Source organism: Pangasianodon hypophthalmus, chromosome 30, assembly GCF_027358585.1.
Source record: "Pangasianodon hypophthalmus isolate fPanHyp1 chromosome 30, fPanHyp1.pri, whole genome shotgun sequence".
In the NCBI taxonomy this organism is placed as follows: domain Eukaryota; kingdom Metazoa; phylum Chordata; class Actinopteri; order Siluriformes; family Pangasiidae; genus Pangasianodon; species Pangasianodon hypophthalmus.
This window is the reverse complement of record NC_069739.1, coordinates 10770616-10794009: the sequence shown is the minus strand read 5'-3', so window position 1 is coordinate 10794009 and position 23394 is coordinate 10770616. Positions and strand designations below refer to the sequence as shown.

At 38.7% G+C, this 23394-nt stretch overlaps 1 protein-coding gene across 2 annotated transcripts in view; it reads right to left on the bottom strand.

Annotated features, from left to right (window-relative positions):
* The window catches only part of nbas (NBAS subunit of NRZ tethering complex), a 189463-nt gene that overhangs the window by 17937 nt on the left and 148132 nt on the right, over positions 1 to 23394 (bottom strand). For both annotated transcript variants that reach the window (XM_026918524.3, XM_026918525.3), the window contains exons 49-51: positions 9710 to 9849; positions 3029 to 3173; positions 1726 to 1854 (exon numbers count right to left, since the gene is read on the bottom strand). In XM_026918524.3, coding sequence (XP_026774325.3) covers positions 1726 to 1854; positions 3029 to 3173; positions 9710 to 9849 — 414 coding nt within the window. The remainder of the gene's footprint in view (positions 1 to 1725; positions 1855 to 3028; positions 3174 to 9709; positions 9850 to 23394) is intronic.

Sequence of the window (23394 nt, the reverse complement as noted above, 5' to 3'; positions counted from 1 at the left end):
GAGAAAGGACGTGTACTACTTTCTGATAAAATCCACGTCTACTGGATCCGTTTTTTTTCTTTTCCACCCCCAAGTCACTCTCTCCTTCCTCTTCCCTCTGTTGCTGTGACCTTGAGAGTCAGAGATTAACCCCATTTCCAACAAGCGTACAAGACAGTGCTGCTTCAAATAGTCTGAGGAGACTCATGGTTGTGGATTAAGCGAATCATTATTCCAGCTGCAGGCTTGAAATTATGCTAGGCCTCTACTAGCTTTTATCTGACTTACACTCAGTGAGAGAACGGAGAGCTTTAGAGCCACTGTTTCACTCACGGCTCTTATCTGATCTCAGGACAATACCACGAGCTCTGCTTAAGTTCCTACACACTAGCGTGTAACGCCGAGCTGCTTGTGTGAGGAGGATACGGCGTACTGCGCAGTGCACCACATGGAAGTGTGTAGGTTTATAGACTAATGCTTTTAGTTACACTCGACGCTCCTATCTGCCTTTTTGTCCATTCTTTGATTCTGATTGTTGATTAATTTTCTATATCAGCAGTAGCTCCAGCTGTAAGCTTTTTTTTTTTTAATCAAAGCACTCGCTGTAATATGTTTCTATAAGATGAATTAACATAGTGACTTATAATATGATTGACGCCCCACAGGAAAGGTTTAAAAACAAACATAGTGCAGTCTTCGGTGGGAAAGACATTTATGGAGCATGGATGGAAGGAGTCTCCAGTGTCAGTGCTTTGTAACAGCTGGAGATAAAGTATAAAAGTAAAGTTTTTTTTTTTTTTATTTAAGTTTCGTGACAAGGTACAGCACTGCGGTTTCTCAGTAACATGACAAGCTCTATTAAAAAAAATAAATAAATGATGGAGCGGTGATGGAGTGAGGTCTTAAAGTTACTATAGCGTAACTGTTCCACAACATTGAATGTAACTATAAACGGAAAAAAACTATAAAGTGTCTTTTTTTAAATCAATCTAAAAAATGTTAGTGTCAGCATACTGCTGAGGTAGCGGAAGAAAACACTTCAGATCACGCTGTTATGGCGTCGTTGATTATTTTCCTGTCACGGCAGGTCCAGATATGTTTTAGTGCTTACATATGAATAGTCTGCACATCTGGATGAACGTAACTCAGCAGAAAAACCAGATCATCCGTGGGTGTAGTGTCAGAGAGTGAATGGAGAAGTGATGCACTGCGATTCCATTTAAATTTTATCAGAGGGATTTGGTACGCCTTAAAAAATGCAAAAGGCTGCAGTGGTGTAGTTTGAGTTAGTTTACATTATTCAATGCTGAACAGATACAGTGGCTTATTTATACATTGACAAGTCAAAGATAAGCACATCTGAGTCAAGGGAAAATAATAACTCAAGACCTTGTTCACTACACCACCATGTTCACATTTCTTTCCGTCTCTCTGTGTCTTTCAGCAGACAGTATATTTCACTGCTTAGGCACTGAGGTCATGTAGCTCGTAAACAATGTCTTCCTGACGGCTGCAGAGGTTCCATTCTCATAATAATGTACAAACACACACACACACGCACCTCCCCACACACACCACTACACATACACACACCCACACACACCCAACACAGGTGTAACCATGTCTATGCCAAAACAGACCGAGGGAGTAATCTTATGCTTAAATCTCATTCGGAGCTGAGGAAAGTAGGCCTTGGCTCCAAAGAAACTAATTAATTGTGGTGAAAAGACACAAAAGAGAACTTACAGAGGTGATGCTTTTGATTTGATCCAGAGTCAGAGCAAGAAGCTGCTCGTCTTTGCTCTCAGCCATCAGCTTTAACGCTGCTAGTTTGAGTCCACTCTTCAGCAGCAGAGAAGAGATGTGTCCAATGCACTGAGAGAGGGAAAGAGAGAAAGAAAGAGAGAGAAAGAGAGAATTTATTCTGTCAATTTTCCCATCTGAATGAAAACTAAAACATTTGTGACCATTCACATGGTCACATTTCTACTATAGAAAAGATTTCCTGAACTCTTGCTAGTATCTCAATCACAGATCGAGTTCTCTCATTTTAATGTCTGCTTACCACCTGCAAGTGAAAAGGGAGGAAATAATAGACAGATTAAAGAATAGATTTCATTGAAATTCCACTGAACAACACTCCACCTACATTTATATCTAATCTACTTATGAACAAACAACTTTATTTTAAAGAATGATAAATTTACAATGAGAAATTTATCATTCTCACTTGATTATCAGCATCATCCGCATCGCCTGAGGTAAAATCACTCACGGCGTTTAAACACAAGCCTCATCGTCGTCGTCTCTTCACTCGACTGATCTCTGTTCACGCTTACATCGGTGTGGAAATAAAAAGTTGAACATTTTAAAACTTTGTCATCTGTACAGAGTGTGTAAGCAGTCTTGCGGTGACAGTTTTAGTGTCTGTATCTGATCACAAACTCAACTAATAAGCCTTGTTTTCTCCTACAGGCTTTTTAGTCCTGTGTATCTATCCAACATATATTTTTCTTAAAGTAGAGATGTCAATGTATATTACTGGCAGAAGAACTCAATTTTTCCTCCATCTGACAGATTTTCCCAAGCTGCCACACACCCACACACACACACACACACACACACACACACACACACACACACACACACACACCCTCATACAGCTGAGCTCGAACTATAGCACATTATTTCCCTTTTGCTTTAAACAAACCTTTTATCATTAAACGACAACTCTACTTCACATGGTTGCATTTATTAGCTATTAAAAACAGTCCTGCTGCATAACATTAAGAAACATTACACTCAAGCTAGCTGGCATTATGAAGCCATGGATAGAAGACAAAAAGAAAGACAGATATTTTGGATAAAAGACACACATGCGTGAACTGTTAGTGTAAAATAAGAAAGCTGCAAGAAAATCCTCTGTATCTTGCTGCTAATGGTGAAGTAAACTGACTTTCCACCATGCTGAGACTCAGTAACACACACATTATGCTACTATTTTACATATATTATTTTATATACAAACACACACACACACACCATGTACCTGAGGATTCAGTCTGTGCTTGGTCGTGTATAGTGAGCGGCACATGGCGAGAATCTCACGTCCAACGCTGATGTTCAACCCTGTAGAGCAGTGTGTGAGCACGGCTGATGTCACACACACCCATGGGTTCTGCTCTGACTCCAGTCTGTACAAACCAAAAGTGTGAATGAGTGAGTGTGTGTAAAAGAAATTGCTAAAAAAAAGTGTCCTGCCTTCACACACATGATGAAAAAGTCCCATTGTAACGATCACTGTTTTTATTAGTCTGGCTATTAAACGACAAAATGGATAGAACATGAGATCGTATGTTGCGACATGGAAAGGGGAACGGATAATACACTCGCTCTTCAAGTGTCTAAAGGCGTGAAAACGCTGTTCCCAAGATTTCCACAGATAAGAAAAGACTCCATATGTCTAAACGTACACACTGATGAGTGCTTCAACGCTGCGTCAGAACTCATGACCTTCTTTCTATCACAAAAAAACCAACAACACATTGTTATTGGAAAATAATCAACCTTGAGCTGGTATTAACCCTCTGGTTCACGTCACACCACACTGTCACTGATTATTTTCCTAAAACAGCACACCCTATTGTGTTTCGTTCCTTACGTGACAAGGTTTTTCCCCAAATCTGAACAGAAGAAAGTGGTTTAGTTTAGCTACTGTTCCCATGTACGAAATACAATTCCTGTTTCAGGAAGGTTCTTTTTGACCCACGGCTTGTGCAAAAACAGAATTATCACAGAAACATCCATATCTGCAGCTGTGCAGCATAAATTTTATATAAACTAAACTTAAAGCACCATTCAATTGGTGCTGAATGTTTGAACGAGGTTGCCAGGTTGTAGATTTTACCTCTTTGTTAGTCCGCAGCATTATTATCTGCAATTTAAAACACTAATTACTGAACTGTAAGCAGGATGTTACCATTAACAGCTCGATTTCCTTCTGATTGTGCGAGTTCTATCCATTTCTAGTAATTTAGAATAACAAAGCTGACATCAACACTATGAAATAATACATATGAAATTACACAGTGACCATGAAATGTATACTTATGTTATTCATTATTCTACAACAGAGGCTGATGCTAAAAATGAAGACACCCTTGTTTGAGCAGGTGTGTACAAGCTAGAAAAGCATTAAACACATCAAGACTATTTCATATTTTAAGTTTTTAAACCGTTTTCCCAGTGAAAGCTCTGCACACCCTTAGCATCTTCTCAACCAGGTTTATGAGGAGTTTCACTCACGAGGCTCTTCTTAAATAGTCCCAGCGTCTCATTGCTTTTCCTTTGTTCTAAATAAACACTTCCTGTTGCGGAAAACAGTTTCTGACATAAATTCACTATTTTCATGTGTTGGGGAACAAATTTCAACCGTAAGCCTTTATTGGAATTTCTTCTGGACGATGAAAAAAAAAAAACTTTGTGTATAATAGTGTATATGCTATAGCAGTGTATAAAAATCTATTCCAAAAATATTTATAATTTTGAGATACAGTCTCGTCCGAAAGTACTGGAACAGCAAGACCAACTCTTTTGTTTTTGCTATACACTGAAGACATTTGGGTTTGAGATCTGGTCCATCTCTCCATTTCAATTTCTCTAAAAACTGTGTGTTCTGAAGCACACAAAAGAAGCATCAGCTAAAGAGGCACATCTTTAGAGTTTAAAAAAAAAAAAAAAAAGACATTAATGCTTTAAGTGTTTATGGAAACACCCACACGAGCAAGGCCATTAAAAGCAGTGACATGTGTATGCAGAAATTGAGTGGGTGGGTAGAAACCCTGATTACACTCTGTTCATTTCTCTAGCAGCTCACACTGAGGACATCCTCACAGAAAGCCATGCACACTCACCTTCTGTTCGCTCTTGGCCTTGTGTGTGGGTGTCTCCGTCCCCATTTAGACAGAGAAGTAACAAAATAATTTCCTGTCTTTAATATTCTTCTTATTGCTCCATTCTTTAACTGCCACTTCTAATATTTAACTCAGTTTATTTTATTTAATACGGTCTTGCAAAATGTACACCTCCTCTGGGAAAAGGGAAGGTTTCATTTTGTAATGAAGTTCATTTGCAGAAAATGTTATTACAAATACCTGTGAGAAATATTAGATAATACAATATCTGTCTCACTCGCATTCACGCGTACACACACACACACACACACACACACACACTGGGTTCAGAAAGTATTCAGGCCTATTCTGCTTTGTGTTATAGGTTTAATTTAAAATTGAGTAAAAAATTTACTTTTTTGACAATCAATCTACATTCACTTCATAAATGACATGAAAACATGTTTTTGGAAATTTTTGCTAATTTATTAAAAACCTAAAACTGAAATCTTTCATTTAAATAAGTATTAAGACCCTTTATTCACTATTTTATAGAAGCTCCTTTGGCAGGTTCTCCCCGCAAGCTCCTCTCTGTTTTTGGCTACACTCATCCTTCCTTCAATTCTGACCAGTCTCTCCATTCATGCCACTGAGAAGCAACTCCATTATGCTGCCACCACCATGCTTTACTGTAGGAATGGTATTAGCTTGCTGATAAGCGGTACCTGGTGATTGGAGTTCGGCCCAAAAATGTGAACGGTCTGAATACTTAAAACTTGTTTATAAAAACTTTTCGTCTGGGACTGGGGCTCTAGCCAAGATAGATGAAATCATGGATAGCTCCAAATACCGATCTGTTCTGACACAAAACCTGCAAGCCTCTGTTAGACAGCTGAAGATGAAGAAAAATTTCACCTTCCAGCATGATAACGACCCAAAGTACAAATCCACATCAACAAAGAAATGATCAATGTTTTGGAATGGCCCAGTCAAGAGGGCTGTGCACAGGAGATCCTCTCACAATTTAATAGATCTGGAGCATTTTTGCATAGATGAGTGGAATAAATAGCCAAATCAAGAGAGACAAATCAGTCTAGGTTGCTAGACTGTAACCTAACAAGCAAATTGTGCTTTAACAAAATATTAGTTAAGGGGTGTGTACACCTGTGCAACCAGGTTATTGTTTATAGTATTGTATATTACGTTTTTCCTTTTTTCCTTTTTCCCCCTAAAACATATCTATTTGTTTTTCACTTGAACTGCGTTGGTTGCTACATCACATTAAAGAGGAAAAAAGATCTGATCTAGATTCATATTATTTTAAATTTTTTTTAAATCACAAAAGTCTACAATTTTAGCAGGGGTGTGTAGACTTTTTCTATCTACTGTATTAAAAGAGCAGTTACACAGAGACAGTTTTAAAGACTGCACCGAGCGTGCTGCATACGAGTCTGTTCTTCCCTCGAGTGCTTGCTCGAGACCTTCCTCATAAGGTCTTAATTTGTTAGTGGTGAAGTAAGACAGAAAATACACACGTATTTCCCTAACAAATAACAATAGTGCATGAAACCAAGAGTGGATTTAGAGGGTTGAAGTTAAGAAGGCATTATTTACCAACCGCCAGAGTGTGCTCGTCTTTGTTACAAACAGATACAGTGCAGGACTGTGTGGTATTATCAGTGTGGTAGATGGTGCATGTGAACCAAACTGTTAATTAAGCCACTTTCGGAAGATTCTCACTTGTAAGTTATCCAATCCCTTACAGTTCACACCTGCAGCTCTGGCAGTTAATAACGTTAAAAGAACTGGAGTGGAGAGAGAATCAGTTCAGTCTGTAAATCTCTTTTAGCTACAGTCTTCTTCATGGTTTGGACCTCAGGATTTTACTTTCTTTTACGGCGCACTGAATAATTTGAATACATGCCATGGGCTAATTTAAGAAAAGCTGTTTACTGGCTGTGATTCATTTAAATGAATTTATAATTTATTTGAAAGTAAAAGTGTAGTAGCAAGTTCTAATAAATTTAAACTAGCATGTTATAATGATTTAAAGTGCACTAGCAAATTACAATGAAATTAAACTAAAGTGTACCAGCAAATTAGAATAAAATTAAACAAAAACATACTAATTCTGATCAAGTTTAATTTAAACTTGTACTAGTGAATTATAATTAATTTAAAATAAGGCTAGTAAAAGATTGTAATCAAATCAAACTAAAGTGAAGAAGCAATCTGTAATGATATTAACAATCATTGATACATCATTAGAATGCATTTAGACTAAAGTGTGTTAATAAAAAGGGAATTAATTTATACAAAGAGGTTTACTATCAAATTCTGAATTTAAAGTAAATATTTCTAACAAATTATAATGCATTTAAATAAGAGTATTTCAAATACAAGTCAGTGAGTTTAATCCCGCATATTTAATAAGCTCAGTGATGTGTCCAGGCAGAATATACTGCTTCTTTTGACTGGCACGAGACCATCTATGCGCACACACACACACATACACACACACACACGCGTTTTCCTTCAGTTTAAAGACCAGCTTTGCTTTAACTACTGCACTTTTTTTATAATTTTCTGCATCCTTCCTGCTATACACTTAAGTCTTAAAAACACTCAACCATTCAGCTCATTAAGCCAGCAATCACATCAACTACTCTGCGTCGCACTAGTTCCCGGAAAAATCCTTGCACTAACATTTTCACAGAAATCGACTGACTAAGATCTGATCTAACCCTGGATTTCAATGATACAAAGGCCAGTAATGACAAATCAAAGCTAATGGCACCATCTGCGATTCTGAGAAAAAGACTGCTTCAGGTCAACAAAACCATGCAACACGGATCTACATGAACTATGAACATTAATAACCTGTTATTTTTCCATCCGCAGTTTAACCCCACCTAACCTCTCTTTGTCTTGGAAGAGTGTTTTCTGGATTGTAGGTCTTGGTTTCTTTTAGAACTTTTAAGCAAGAAAGCCCTTCCTCAACACGTACAAATGTGCTCAGCAGAGTGTCTTGCTCGACATCCGAGACGGGTCTGTTCAGGGTGGACAATATTTGAAGACATTCATATATATATATATATATATATATATATATAAAATTAAATACAGTCCTCATCAAAACTATTGGAACAGCAAGCCCAATTAATCTGTTTTTGCTACAGACTGAAGACATTTGGGTTTGAGATCAAAAGATGAATATGATTTATATGGTATTTATATGCAGATGTGTTAAACAACATAGAACAAAGCACATTTTATATCAGACCACCCAACTTGTAGACGAGCAAAAATATTGGAACATGTGTTTCTTGTTACCCAGGTGTTTCCTGTTAGATTGATTGTTTAAACAAGAAATAGCTCTGAACATCTACTCTTGGTTTGAGCCTTCAGTTTCACCTGTGAAAACTGCATTTGTTGTTAAAAAAGGATAAACCAACATGAAGACCAGTGAGCTGTCTATGGGAGAAAAGCCAGCCATTTTGAAGCTGGGAAAGAGAGAAATCTCTCAGAGCCATTGCACAAGCATTGGGCATAGCCAATACAACAATTTGGAATGTCCTGAAAAAGAAAGAAACCACTGGTGTACAACTAGACATGGAACAGGTCAGTCAAGGAAAACAACCGCAGCTGATAACAGAAACATTGGGTTTTTCTTCACAGCTCTCACAAAAACAACAGTCAGTGACATCACCAACCTCCACAGGGCAGGAGTGAAGGGATCACAATCCACCTTTTGATAAAGACTTCGAGAGCAGAAATATAGCGGCCATAACACAAGATACAAAGCCACTCATCAGCAGTAAGAATCAGAAGTACAGATTGGAATTCTCAAAGAAATACAGAGATGAGCCACAAAAGTTCTGGAGCTAAGATTAACATCTACCAAAGTGATAGAAAGGTCAAAGTGTGGAGAAAGAAGGGATCTGCTCATGATCCAAAACATACAAGCTCGTGGATGAAGGATCATGGCTTGGGCTTGCATGGCTGCTACTGGAACAGACTCACTAATCTTTACTGATGATGGAGCTCATGATGGTAGCAGGAGAATGACTTCAGAAGCTACAGAAACATTCTGTTTGGCAATTTACAGAGAAATGCATCCAAATTAATCGGGAGGAACTTCATCATGCAGCAAGACAACGACCCAAAACACACTGCAAACACAACAAGGGACTTCATCAGGGAAGGTTCAAAAGTGGAAGGTTTTAGACTGGCAATCACCAGACCTTAACTGAGCAGCATTTCACCTCCTGAAGAGGAGACTGAAGGGAGACAAACAACAACTGAAGAGACTGCGTTAAAAAAAAGGCTGGAAAAGCAACACAAAATAAGAACGCAACAGTTTGGTGATGTCAGAGAGTCGCCGGCTTCATGCATTTATTGCGAGCGAGGGATATGCAAACAAATATTAAGTGTTATTTACTTTAAGACTTCTCTGTTCCAATACTTTTGAATGCCGAAAAATCAGGTGGTCTGATACAAAAGGTTATGTTTTATGTTGTTTAACACATATAGATGTAAAACCAAAAAATAAACGATGATATCCTAACCTCTCATCTCATATCCATCTTTTGATCTCAAATCCAAATGTCTTTGGTGCGTAGAACAAACAATTGAACTGGCCTTGACATTCTAATAGTTTCGGAGGGGACTGCATGTGTGTGTGTGTGTATGTGTGTGTAAAATTTGCTCTAAAATTATTTTTTGTTATTTACATATTTTTAAATATTCAATCAGCATCCTTATCTTTTATATGCCAAAAATGTGTTGGTAGGTAAAGCAGTAAAATAGTTTTTGCTACACAACTGAAAGGTGTTTACCTGCTCTTGTCAGTCACAGGTGGCCACGCCTGTAGGAGGAGCATGAGGTGCTGAAACTCCTCCCACTTTTGACTCAACTCCAGCAGCTCCAGGAAGAGAGAGTAACGCTGAGTCTCATCCTCAATATCCTTCATGTTACACTGAGAGAGAGAGAGAGAGAGAGAGAGAGACAGAGAGAGGGAAGGAGGGAGAGAAAGGCAGAGGGACAGAGACAAAGGGAAATTGTAATTTAAACGTTATGTATGTGAGCAGACATGCCCGTGCTTTTTCTATGTAGACAGATGTGTAAATAAGAGTAAGATAAGAGAAGGATGGAATGCGACAGACACTTTAATCATGTTGTGTTTCATATTTTAATACATTTTAATTTGTTAGCATCAGGACAACATCAGCTGTATCTGTGGCGGCTTCTGCTTTCTGACTTTTGGGATTTAATCTAATGTTTGGGTATTGGTCTGTCGTCTCGGTTTATTTACAGTCTCGCCTTGTAAATAAGAGAATCAGAAGATTTCCCTAAAATCATGTATTGTAGTTAGATGTCAAATTATTAACTATTAACTTAGCAAACATAAGCAAGTGGTCAAACTCAGTTAATTTACAGTTAGGTGGTGGGCCGAGTCTTGCTCTGTTATTTTTTGGATTTTTCATCGAGCCCTGGCTGAGAACTGAAGTAAAACTGGCGCAACATTCTTAACTTTTTTGTGGCTGCAATCACAACTGCTGGCATTCTGAATTTTCACTTAAGTGAGAACTAAACAGTCTTGCATTGTCTTTATTTTCTCTTAGTCAGAGAATTATCATCAGTGTAAGAAATGTATCATACAATAGCTGAGCTCTGATTGGATCTCTCTGTACAGTTGTACTGACATATTGCCTATGCAGACTGTCAAATTTTTTTTTTAGAAAAATATAAACAAAATACAATAAAATACAATATTAACAAAAATATTTTAGCTGTAGATACCAAAAAAAAAAAAGTTCCGTGCTAGGGATCAATGCAGCCCATGTCGACATGAGTGTCACCCGAGCACTGATATTGTAAGGTATCGCCCTTTTCATACATCTCCTAAACATTCCAGAGAAGAGGAACTTCAGGACAGGACAAAAAATAAAGAAATGAAAGTGAAAAAGAAGTGAAATAATGCAGCATAGGATAAAGAAAGAAGAAGGAAGAATGATATTGTATGTAAGGGAAAACACATGATGGCATGCTGTTATAGGAAACTAATCAGCAATGAGGTGATGTAATGCGGCCCAACAGGAAGCAGAGTTAATGTTAGACCCCGACCCCAATGTTGATTATTTTCCAATAACAGGAAGGTCTGAAGTTGTAATCCTCTTATACCACTGTATTTTGCCAACAGTAACAATTTTTTAAAATAAAATTAAAAAAATGACACTTAATAAATTTCATTTGTTTAGTTATGTTTAATATTGTGAACTTCTACAAAAATGTTAGTTCCTGTTATCACTTACATTGTAACCGCTATACCATCAGCCTCTCTTTTTACTTTCCTGAAGTTAATAAGACAAAAAAGATACTCAAAGGTACTCTAAAGTTACAGCTACACCTCTGACTGTTTCAAAGCTCTGACACTGGAGACTCCTTCCAAAACTAAATCAACGCCTCCTCCCAGAAAACTTCACCACATCAGCAATTACGCATGCTGCGTTTTATTTGTTTACGTAGAGTATCCATCGTGCACGTCTCTGTGTGTGCTGTTATAAATGAAAACTATATACTACAGAAATTATAACATATTAGAACCAGTGCATTAATATAAACCTTACAACTGGAACTACTGCCAGAGCTGCAGAGAGAGAACATTAATCACTACCTTCTAACCAATCATTCAGCAGCGCTGTGGTATACAGTGTGTTGTGGTGGTATGAAAAGATGGAAGAAGAGCTTGAAGACTAATGAGAGGAGAGGTGTATGTTGGTGTGGATGGAGGGGGGGGTGGGGGTATGAGTGAATGCTGATGAGATGGATTTGAAATGGCAGCACACCTGAGACCCGGAAGAACCTCATGCTGAAACGACACACTGATCAATGCAGGAGAAGCAGTGATTAAACAGGCAACACCGCAAGCACGCACTGACACACACACACACACACACACACACACACACAGAATGCAGCGTGAGAAGAGTATTCTATCTCTCTGGTGGTTTCTACGTTCCGGATTGTCGGCAAAAAAGAGAAAAGGAGGAGGGAGAAAGTAATTAATTTCCCTTCCGAGCGACCCGAGCGCAATTTAACAGTTGAGGAAACATCTGATCGCTAAAGGGGAGAAGTGCAAAAGAGTGAGAGTGAAGGAGAACACTTGAAGAAATAACTGAAAAAGCATCTGAATACTCAAACTGAGAGCGAGCGAGCGAGAGAGAGAGAGAGAGAGGGAGAGAGAGGGAGAGCATACAATGAGAGCAGAAGAGAGAAAGGCAGTAAAGCTTTACATCAAGGACTATCCCACATATTAGGAATGAGAAATGCAAAGCAAAGCATGTTTTCATCCTTGACTCTTAGATTTGACTCACCCTGACGTTGATTATTTTCCTAAAACAGCATGCCCCTAACAGTTTGACTCCTCTTGTGCCTCAGCCATTTGCTATTGATTCCTTTTTAAAATTAATTTGTACTTTTTAGCCATTTTTCCATCTACAGTTATGTTTAATGAAAGTTATTTCCTGTTATCACTTATGTTATAGCAGCCAATTTTTCTGTCTTTTAGACAACAAAAAAATGCAGCTTGTCATATTACTGAGAAACTAGAAAGCACAAAGTCAGCTGTCCTGAGGACTTTCCCGTCACTCAAAACTTATTGTGCATCTGCTCGATACAAAGCGCTGGAGACTCCTTCCACAAATGGTAAATAAACATCTCCTTACAGCAAGCTTCACCGTATCAACGATTATCAGCACTTTACTATCACACTTTTACTATCACAAAATTTACTATGGACCTTATATGGATTTAAAATGATGATTTCAGTGTTGCATTTATCCGCAAAGCCCTAACCACACTGACACCTCCCTCCCTCCCTCCCTCCCTCTCTCCCTCCCTCTCTCCCTCCCTCTCTCTCTCTCTCTCTCTCTCTCTCTCCCTCTCCAATAGATGCATAAATCTATTACGCAAAAACACTGTGATCCATGTGTGTCTAGAAAAGCATGAAGACATTCTAAACTTTCCGTCCTCTACACTAAATGATTTAATAACCTACTTAAACACACTCTGTTGAGTTACTTATTATGAGATCACAAATGCCAAGCAAACAACAATGTCAAGTCACACTGTGTGTGTGTGTGCGCATATGCATGTCTACACACACATATAGTCATTTGGGAAACCAAAACAGAATAAAATGTTAGATAGCACAGGATAGCACTAGGATTAGTGTTAAAAATCCTTACAATCACCCAATCCTCACAGCTATTGGTTCCTTCTGGTTACTGAGGTAGAGGCTGGTGTGAGATTTAAGTGCAGCATGCTATTAATTAGCTACAGTAATCATTATATCAATCTAAGGTCCTCACAAGGATTGAAAAACGAAGATGTGTGTGTTGTTCACATACCAACCCTTTTCCTTTCATCGCTTGCCCAGACTGGATTAATATGAAAATTAATTCCTACCATATTAATTGGGCCAAATGGCATTTCACATTTGCAGGAACTGTTGACGGCAGGTGAACATTTTCTTCATTTTTTAACCCAAGATTTAAAAAAAATTCCCAAGAAGATTGTGACACTGAAGCAATTGGATATAGCTGTAAAAGTGCGTCATGCTGTGCTTTTATTTCCTTTGAAGCACTGAATTTGTTGAGCAGATTTTTTTTTCTTTAATAGATCACAGCAAATGAGCAGGCTGTTAAATTCCTTTGAAAGTTGTACTCAGGTTTTAATCACTTAAAATGTTTAGTAGATTGAATGCATTTGAATGTTAATGAGATGATTATTTATATTACCACAGACAGCGTGAACATTTGCAGTATTGCTCATTATGGATTTGCATTACATAAACAATGCTCTTTTATCACATATTTTAACGTTACATATTCATTTTTTAATTATTGTTTTTCTGTTGCTGATATTTAGCCATGACCCATTCCTTACACTATTGTGTCTTTTGTGTCGACGACTTATTATTGATATTGGCAAAGAAAAAAAAACAGCTTGTTTAAATGAATTTATAGATCTATACGTCTTTAGAAGAAATGCTTAGAGGTGTAATAAATTTTGTATTTCATTAGATAATAATTTCGCTTCACAATTACAATGGCATGTTCCACGATGTTAATGTCATTTGTCCATGTTTGACACATGCTGCCATGGCTTTGAATACAGTCCCTGTTGAAACATTAAATAATTTTCCAGTTTTCGTTACGGGTGCATCTTCAGTTCAGGGACCCACTAATTGAATTCTCTGGAACTCACTTAAAATGCTAATTATTTGGCTTATTTTACAGCTGATACGTGCTGCTATTTGGCCGTGTTTGTAAAGATGATTTAGTCACTTTAAAGTCAAGGTCCTTTTCCATGTGGCGTTTGTGTAATTTCATCCACACCTCAGTATACAGAACAGGAATCCAAGGCTACAGTGGGTACAGACTCACTTACGAAGAACAAGCCTTTATTTGTCACATATACATTACAGCACAGTGAAATTCCTTTTCTTTGCATGTGCCAGCTTGTTAGGAAGCAGGGGTCAGAGCGCAGGGTCAGCCATAATACAGCGCCCCGGAGCAGACAGGGTTAAGGGCCTCGCTCAGGGGCCCTGCAGTGGCAACTCGGCAGTGCTGGGGCTCAAACCCCTGACCTTCTGACCAGTAACCCAGAGCCTTAACCACTGAGCCACCACTGCCCCTAGACAGAAGAAACTAGACCAGGTGACATTTTTCATCTTCAACTGTCCAGATTGGGTGAATCTTGTGCCCATGATAGCCTCAGATTCCTGTTCTTAGCTGACAAGAGTGGAACACGATGTGGTCTTCTACTGTTGCAGCACATTAACCTCAAGGTTTGATGTGTCGTACGTGCTGAGATGCTTTTCTGTTCACCACGGTTGAAAAGTGTGGCTGTTCGAGTTACCATAGACTTCCTGTCAGCTCGAACCATTATGGTCATTCTCCACTGAGCTCTCTCATCATCAAGGCATTTCCTCTCACAACTGTCACTCACCTGGATATATATATTTTTTTTTTTTTGCACCATTCTGTACTTCTGCCACCTGATTGGCCGATTAGATAACTGCATGAATGAGCAGGTGTGCAGCTGTTCCTATTAAAGTGCCTGTAGCACAGATTGATTTGATTTATTTACGCACAATGTATTTGTTACTGATATTTAGCCAAAATGCCTTCACACACGATTATTTTCACTCCTCCAATCCAGCTTGAGTCTGAAATACTTTTGTTTTATATGCTCACTACACACGGATTATGTAGTGCATACATTTATTCTCAAAGGAAGGTCATTTGAGATTTAGTCACAGCAAAAGAAACACTTGCGAATTACATACATATAATACAAATGTGATTTTTTTGCTTCCTCTCTGAATCAGTAAATATTATAGAAAGATCAGACAGTCCTCGGGCACAGAGTTTCCTTTTGACAGCTCTAGTTCGCCTGGAAAGTGGCCCAGCTCAGCACGTCAACTGTGTGCTAACCCACACAAACAGGCAAAAAGAAGAGTTACTCTTAATCTATCTCCTCCAGCACTTCTCCGTGTCACACTACAACACCAACATAAAGCCAGAAGAAAACAGTTTATCAGTAAAATAATGTCTCCTGCTCATGATCTAAAAAAGAGCCAGGAGGAGAAGAGCTCTTTCACTAGTGGAGTCATTCCTGCTGCTTCCGAGCATCCACCCACACCTAATCTGAGTGTGTGTGTGTGTGTGTGTGTGTGTGTGTGTGTGTGTGTGTGCCACGACTGAATGAGTTCTGATATGCTTCACTTAATAACATCCACCCACTCCATGGCCTCGCCACCAAGTGGCTCCCGTCTCTATCCACTCTTCTCTATCAGCTGACACACACAAACACAAACACAACAAAAAGACCAAAAAAAGGTCTATTAAAAGTGATGTTACATGTAAGCCGTTCATTTCCAACTGCCAGTTGTCTGTCTGTGCCTGTCACTGAATCTCAAATGGCGTTTGGTGTTTAATTAGGCTCAGGGCACAATGGAAGATTCACACTGTCATTACATTATAGTTATAAGCTACGTAGTGAGCATATGTAATGAATAAGAAGCCATTTAGGATATCATGTGAAATTAAGCTCAAGTGCATTCTGTTTCCACTGATCATATTTCTACAACCTGACTGAGATGTTTCTACAACCAGACTGAGATGTTTCTACAACCAGACTGAGATGTTTCTACAACCAGACTGAGATGTTTCTACAACCTGATTAAAGTTCAAAGTTGTGTGTTTAATTCAGTAGATTAGACATGATTTGATTCGATACGCTGCTTATCTATATACAGCCCCACAGCTCACAGTGCATATCAGCGCAAAAGTAAGCAAGCCATGGGGTCAATCTGTGTGCACGTATGTATAGTTGTATGCAAAAGTTTGGGCACCCCTGGCCAAATCACATATTTTGTTAATTTTTGAAGTGAAAGACGTAAACACAATCAATGCGGCAAAGTACTTTCAAAAAACTAACATTTTCTAAATAATAATAATAATAATAATACTAATAATGCACAATTACTTTATATTTGATTAACCTAAAAATAATAGTAATTGTGGCATGTGCAAATGCTTGGATATTCTTTCAGTTGTAAAGTTTCAGACCCTAACTCTGAACTATTTGACTTGTTAGGACTCGTTACTCAGGTCAAGAATTGTCATTAGGAAAAGTCAACTGTTAACAGCTCCAGAGTGTAATAACTCTTCAAACCTTGTGCTAACACTCAATGAGCATGGACTCCTCGAAGCAGCTGGTTGAGAATCTGAAAATGAATCTAAACGATGCCTACAAAGCAGGGAAAGACTATAAAAAGACATCAGCATGCTTCCAGTTCACAATTCCCACTGTCTGAAATGTCATTAAAAAGCTTGAAAGTCAAGGCAAGATTTGAAAGACCAAGAAATCTCTCAGATAGAACTGTCCACAAAGCAAAATCCCCAAATGACACCAAGAACCTGCAGGAAGGTTTAGCTAACACAAGACTTAACACAAGAGTCTTAGCTAAACTAGTGTGTTAGCTGGTGCACTGTTCTAGTTTGCAGCATCGCTTGAACATGATCTGCATAGAAGAGTCATCAGAAGGAATCCTTACCTGTGACCACATTACGAAAGTGAATGTTTGCAGTATGGAACAACACCGAGATAAGCCAGAGACATTTTAGAAACAAGTGCTGTGGACTGATGAAGTAAAAAAAATAGAACTCTTTGGCCACAATTGCCAAAGATATTTTTGGAGAAAAAACTAGCAGCATTTGATGAAAAAAACACCTTTCCAACTGTTAAATATAAAAGCCTCTATTATGCTTTAGGGTTGTGAAAAGGAAACGTTTCATTTTTCACAAGATAAAGATTGGCAAATTCTGGAACAAATGTGACACAGTCAGTCAGGAAACACTGCAGAAAAGCTTTTGGAACGACCCTCACAGTCTCCTGACATGAACTTCGCTGAAAATATGTTTATCTTAAACACGTGCAAGACAGACGAAGAACATCTCAACAAACTCGAAGCAGAACTAAGAAACAAGAATATATAGCTACAGGTAAAACAGTGGACCTGACTACATCCACACACACACACACACACACACACACACACACACAGTATATATATGTACAGCATATGTACACTCTCATGTCTACTTAAAGTACACAAGCTGACTGATACAGTGAAACACACATGAACACACATACACACACACGTGCACACACACACACACACACATGCTTTGTTCTCTAATATTCCAAACTGCTGAGGGGCAAACCTATGAAGCAAGAAAATGTCAGCAATCGAGAGAGAGACAGACAGAGAGAGAGAAAGGTGAGGACAGGAAGATCTCCTGGGGCATAAACAGGCCTCCCCCTTGTTTTTTTTTTTTTTTTTCGTCATCCAAGCAGAGTGGAGCGGAGGAGGAGAAGAAAAGTGAATCTCTTCATCAGCTGGTAAACAGCTGAGGGACACGGGCGCAGATGGATGAAGCCACGGCACTACTGAAAGAGAAATCAAGACTGTCGGCTGCACTTAACTCCCACTTTACCCTGCGTGTGTGTGTGTGTGTGTGTGTGTAGGAGAGCTGTGGATAAAATAAAGCATTGCAGAGTAGGATGGGGACTTTGGGCTTTGAGAGTGTATGAACTCGTTTCTAGAATGTAATGAGGTCGTACTGGGGCTGTGCTGCAACTCATTTGGTTATGAATGGGAGTGTGTGAGCTGTTAAGGCTTTTTTTTTGTTCCAAGAGAGTGTGTGTGTGTGTGTGTACAGAGGTCATAAGGGATAGAAATGTCATTCTGTCATGGAATTTTGACTCAGTCTTCGTCCTAGCGTTTTTTAGGTACAGCACATTTGATGCTGAGTTGAAGTGTGTGTGTGTGTGTGTGTGTGTGTGTGTGTGTGTGGGTCACACTGGCTGAAGTGACATTCAGTCATGGGATTTGGCCTTTGTTCTGTGTTCAAAACACATATCGGGGAACCTTTTATCCTTTCAAACACCACAGTTCAGGCAATTGTACAGTCTGACCAGCGAGAACCAGCTCTCAAAAATGAAAATATGGGTTACAAGTCATTATGCTCATGAACACTATATATCTAATAAAAAAGAAAAAAAATTACTCATTTTGGTTAAAATGGACAAAATTATTATGAATTAATTAAAAAAAAAAAAAAAACGGAGGTTGCTTTAAAGCTTAACGTGTAAATGCACGTGATTGATTTAGTAAACACGTAGTAAAAAAGGGATCCTCAAGGGTCACTGGATGTTTAACAGTTCTAGCTTTCCACACGGGTTCTACCAGGAACCTTTAAAAGATCCCCAAAGTAACGAACCAACAAGTGCTAGATGGAGTCTTTTTGTTGCGAGATGATATCTAGTCTGGTTCGCCCCCCTCGCCAGAATATTTCAAGTTTTTTCTCACCTCAATACAGGCTTAGATTTACTCCTATGGGACACGTGGGTGTGTATATTCAATAACACACAGGTTCAGTGGAAAGTCAGTGATCTTCAACAAGATAAAATCAAAGGGAATTTGAAGTTCATGCCTGTATGCCTTGGTTACAGAATGTAAGTGTACAGGTGGAAAATGTACACTCCAAAAAGAAAAAAGAAAAAAGTTGTCAAAGCTTAAAGATTTGGAGATGATATTCTCTATAGTCTAAAATTCACATTGTTGACACATATGGAAGGTCTAAGATTTAGTAGGATGCTAGGCCCAAAAAATATTTTAAAAAAATCCAAACTGCCTAAGGAAGAAAAGAAAAGTGTAATTTGTTGATACAGTGAAGGTTTCTGTGAGGAGATGTTTATTTAGCAGGTTTGGAAGGAGTCTCCTGTGTCACTACTTTGTGACACTCAGAGGTGAAGCTGTGTTTAAGTTTCCTAACACAGGAAAGTCTGCAGGATGTTGTGCTCTGTGGTTTCTCAGTAACATGACAATATTTTTGTCTTGTTAACTTCAGGAGAGAGAAGAGAAAAGATCGGTTAGGGAACGACGGATTGCAGCTGAAATAATAAAGTGATAACAGGAACTGTCTTGTTTCATGGACGTAATTATAAATGGATAAAATGTACATCAGTTTTTGTACAGCTCCACTTCACAGCATCCTGTTGTTGATTAAAATATTTAAAATATTGAATAAAACATAATGCATTTCAGGATCCGGTTTGTATAATTTAGATTATGTGAATATAATATTGCGTGCTGAATAAAATATAACACCAGACTTCTGAATGGTAGTGTGTAAGCCGATGGAGCAGTATTTAATAGTCGCATGTGCAGTTTTAATATTTCAGCACAATAAGGAATTGAGACAGGTTTAAATATACGAGTTGGGGTTAAGGTGGAAAGTGCTGACATGGTGTTTCGAGCCTTGAGGACTTTGTTAAGGTCAGAGCGGCTCGTTCTTTTCCTGTTTCGCCGTTCTGGGCCAGCTGGGGTGAAAGAACAATGAAGAAAGGGAAAAGTGGGGGAAAAGGAATAGACCTCTCTCTCTCTCTCTCTCTCTCTCTCTCTCTGTGTGTGTGTGTGTGTGTGTGTGTGTGTGTGTCAGGTCAGGCCTTTAGAAGAAGCTCAGAAAAGTTTCCATTAATATTCCTGTGACCTGCTGCTCAAGTTCTACCGCTTCCTCTTATGCTATAGAGGTGGTTTTTCCTTAGAGGAGAGAGATGAGGGGAGAACGAGCGCTTTTTAACTCATGTTGAAGGCAGGGCTGGAACTGCAAGATAACCGCACAACCCAATATCACAGTTTGCAACGTTTACAAAGAGGATGACATTAAATGACTTCTAACACTGAAGCTGCTAGAATATTTTAACAGACTTGCAGTTTATCAAACCAATAATCGATACTGCTTTCTCTGATTTTTGTTCTTTAAAGGTGCGGTATGTACATTTCTGAGCACTCTGCTGCCTGCAAGCTGAATTACAGTTACAAAGAAAACATGGACACGCCATTTTCTTTCCCATTATCAAGAAAACTTTTACCTGATATGCAGCTTTTCTGTTGTGAAAAAGTGCTTTAACAGCTTCGCGCTGTAAGTTTACATTAGTGACGTTATTCCGCTGATTTCAGCCCAACTTTACTAACACGATAGGATCACTGGAACAGATCATCTTCATGAGCAAATACAAACAAAACAGTTAACCGATATTACACATCATTTCTCTACTCTTCCATGTTTTTCTGAGCCGAACAACTAGAACGCTTTTAGATCGGATCTTGGGAAAATCGACTTTCTGAGTTCTGAGTACGATGGACTTCAGCATTAAACGAAGGAAAACTAATTCTTTTCCCCTGGATAAAGGGTTGAAACACAGCGGGGGGAAATGCCATTTCCACAAATCTGTCTGAGGAATATCCGAGTCTTAAAGGTTTTATGTTGAACCTGACGATATTTTCAGGTAGAACCCTTTCAATTAGAACAATATAGAAAGCTCTAGTTGTTTAAATCATTATTTTTTAAATTGTTTTATACGTCCATGGCTAGTGAGGTGCCTTATATATACACTACTCATCTGTATTTGTAGTGTAGTGGAAGTATTTTCCTATTTGCCAACAATTTACAATTTTTATTTATTAATGAATGACACCTCTTTTTAATATTTTATAGTTTATAGGAACATTTAATGTTGCACAGCCCTATTCATTTTTATCAGCATTTACTGAGCCTGTACTGTACTTGGTGAACATTTATAGGGACGTTCATCAAACTTTAACACGTCACTGAGATATAAACTGTGTAATCCGGTATAACTGTTAGTTTAGAGAGATAGTTTACCTCTGGAACGTTTCTCACACACTCCCGTCTGACACACATGCATTAAAACAGCAGTAAATATTTCAATATGTGAATAATAAATGGCACTTGTGTCGACACCCCAGTCACTCACGTTCATTAAGCATGAATTGGGAAGGTCATGTCATTAATATTCAAAGATCAGTGCTCAAGGTAGTGAAGCACTCAAGAGAATTCTGCTGCCATTTTCTGAAGTGACATCATTCAGACACGGACTCAGAAAGGGCCTCTTAACACCACAACACGAACAAGAATCTGAACTTTCTGCCTATATATTTTTATTTACAACACATTATAGGTTCAATCCAAATAATGTGGACAGTACACCTAAATACAGTAAATCTGTAGACACAACATGGTCATATTTTGGTCATAAGTTTGTGGACATTTGACCATTTGACCATCACTCACACCCATATGTGGTTGTCACAAAGTTGGAAGCACACAGTTGTATAGAACGTCTTTGTATCTAGTGGAACTAAGAAGTTCAAACCCTGCTCCAGCATGACAATGCCCCTGTGCACAAAGCGAGCTCCATGAAGACATGGTGTGTGAAGGTTGGAGTGGAAGAACTCGAGTGTCCTGCACAGAGCCCTGACCTCAACCCCACTGAACACCTTTGGGATGAACTGGAACACCGACTGCACCCCAGACCTCCTCACCATCCCAACATCAGCGCCTGACCTCACTAATGCTCTTGTAGCTGAATGAACACAAATCCCCACAGCCACGCTCCAACATCTAGTGGAAAGCTTCCCAGAAGAGTGGAGCTCATTATAACAGCAAAGGGAAATAAATCTGCAATGAGATGTTCAACAAGCACATATGGACGTGACGGTCAGGGGTGCACATACATTTGGCCATATAGTGAATCACCAAACATCTACAGATTAAAATGCTGATTAACCCTGATGTGCATTTATTTTATGGGAAAAGAGACTGAAAATGACTCCGAGTGTGAAATGGCTTTTGTGAAATGGCTGTTTTTGTAGGTTTAGCTTGCAGGCTAACACGCAGTACGGTCCAATAGAGAGCAAAACTGTTACAGAATGTCATTAAAAACCATGCGGCACACAGCTGTTCACGCACTGCTGGCCCATATTGACCGCTCGCCTATTCCACTAACCTCCAGCGAAATCGGGGAGAGAGAGAGAGAGAGAGAGAGAGAGAGAGAGACAGAGAGAGAGAAAGAGGGTGTGATAGTTTAGGGAAATAATTTCCTCAAAGAAATAAAAAACATCAGGAAACCGAAGTTAATGAAGAACACACATGTGACAGGGACATCGATGTAAATGAATCAATAACTCAAGTCATTGTCTGGATTTAAGCGACCGTGGCTTCACTGCAGCACAACTGAACAGTGAGTCTTAGTCAGCATGTCCACGTTAAAGAAATAAAGATCCAGACGAAAGATCTGTCTAGTTTTCTTTTAAATCCACGCCTTTTCTTTTTAATCCAATTTTCTTGTATTAGAGAGTTCACTGTCATTTGCTATGCACCACTTTACTAGAAAAAAAAAAGATTTCAGGATGATACTAGTGTGTGTGTGTGTGTGTGTGTGTGTGTGAAGTGATTTACATTTTATTCTTTCCTAAAAACAGCTTTGAATTGACTGTACGTGTGGACACTGTGCATGAGAGAGTTAAAGGAGAGTGCACGTGTTTGGTGAAACAGTTACCGTCAGATTATAACTCTATTTACTCTAAGCTTAGATTTGTTCTACATATAAGACGAGTTACTGGTGCTACGATGAAGTGCCTGATTAGCGTGATCCATATAGGCCTTTTTTCAGTATAAAATACATTTTTTTAAAAGTTTTTTTGTGTGCAGTATAAATATTTTCTAGTAATCTGTATGCTTGTCCTTGCCTCTAGCGTATTTCACATCCTCAGAGCAGCTTCTGGATCCTTTCATTCAGTATTCACCACCAATCCTTCTACACCTCTGTTAAATTGCTTGGTCAATCTTTACGCATTGCTCTCGACACATTTGTTATAACTCTTCTTATAGCTCTGGACACTGCCACTGTCACGGCAACACGTCTTTTCACGTGACTTTTCTGTTGATTCTTTATGTTTTGGACGGTCGTGCTCTTACAGAATTCCTGTACATCTGTTTTTTTTTCCAGATAAATCATAAAGAGGGGTGGAGGGTTTATAAAAACGTAGACAACAGCATGTAATTCCTTAATATAACAAAAG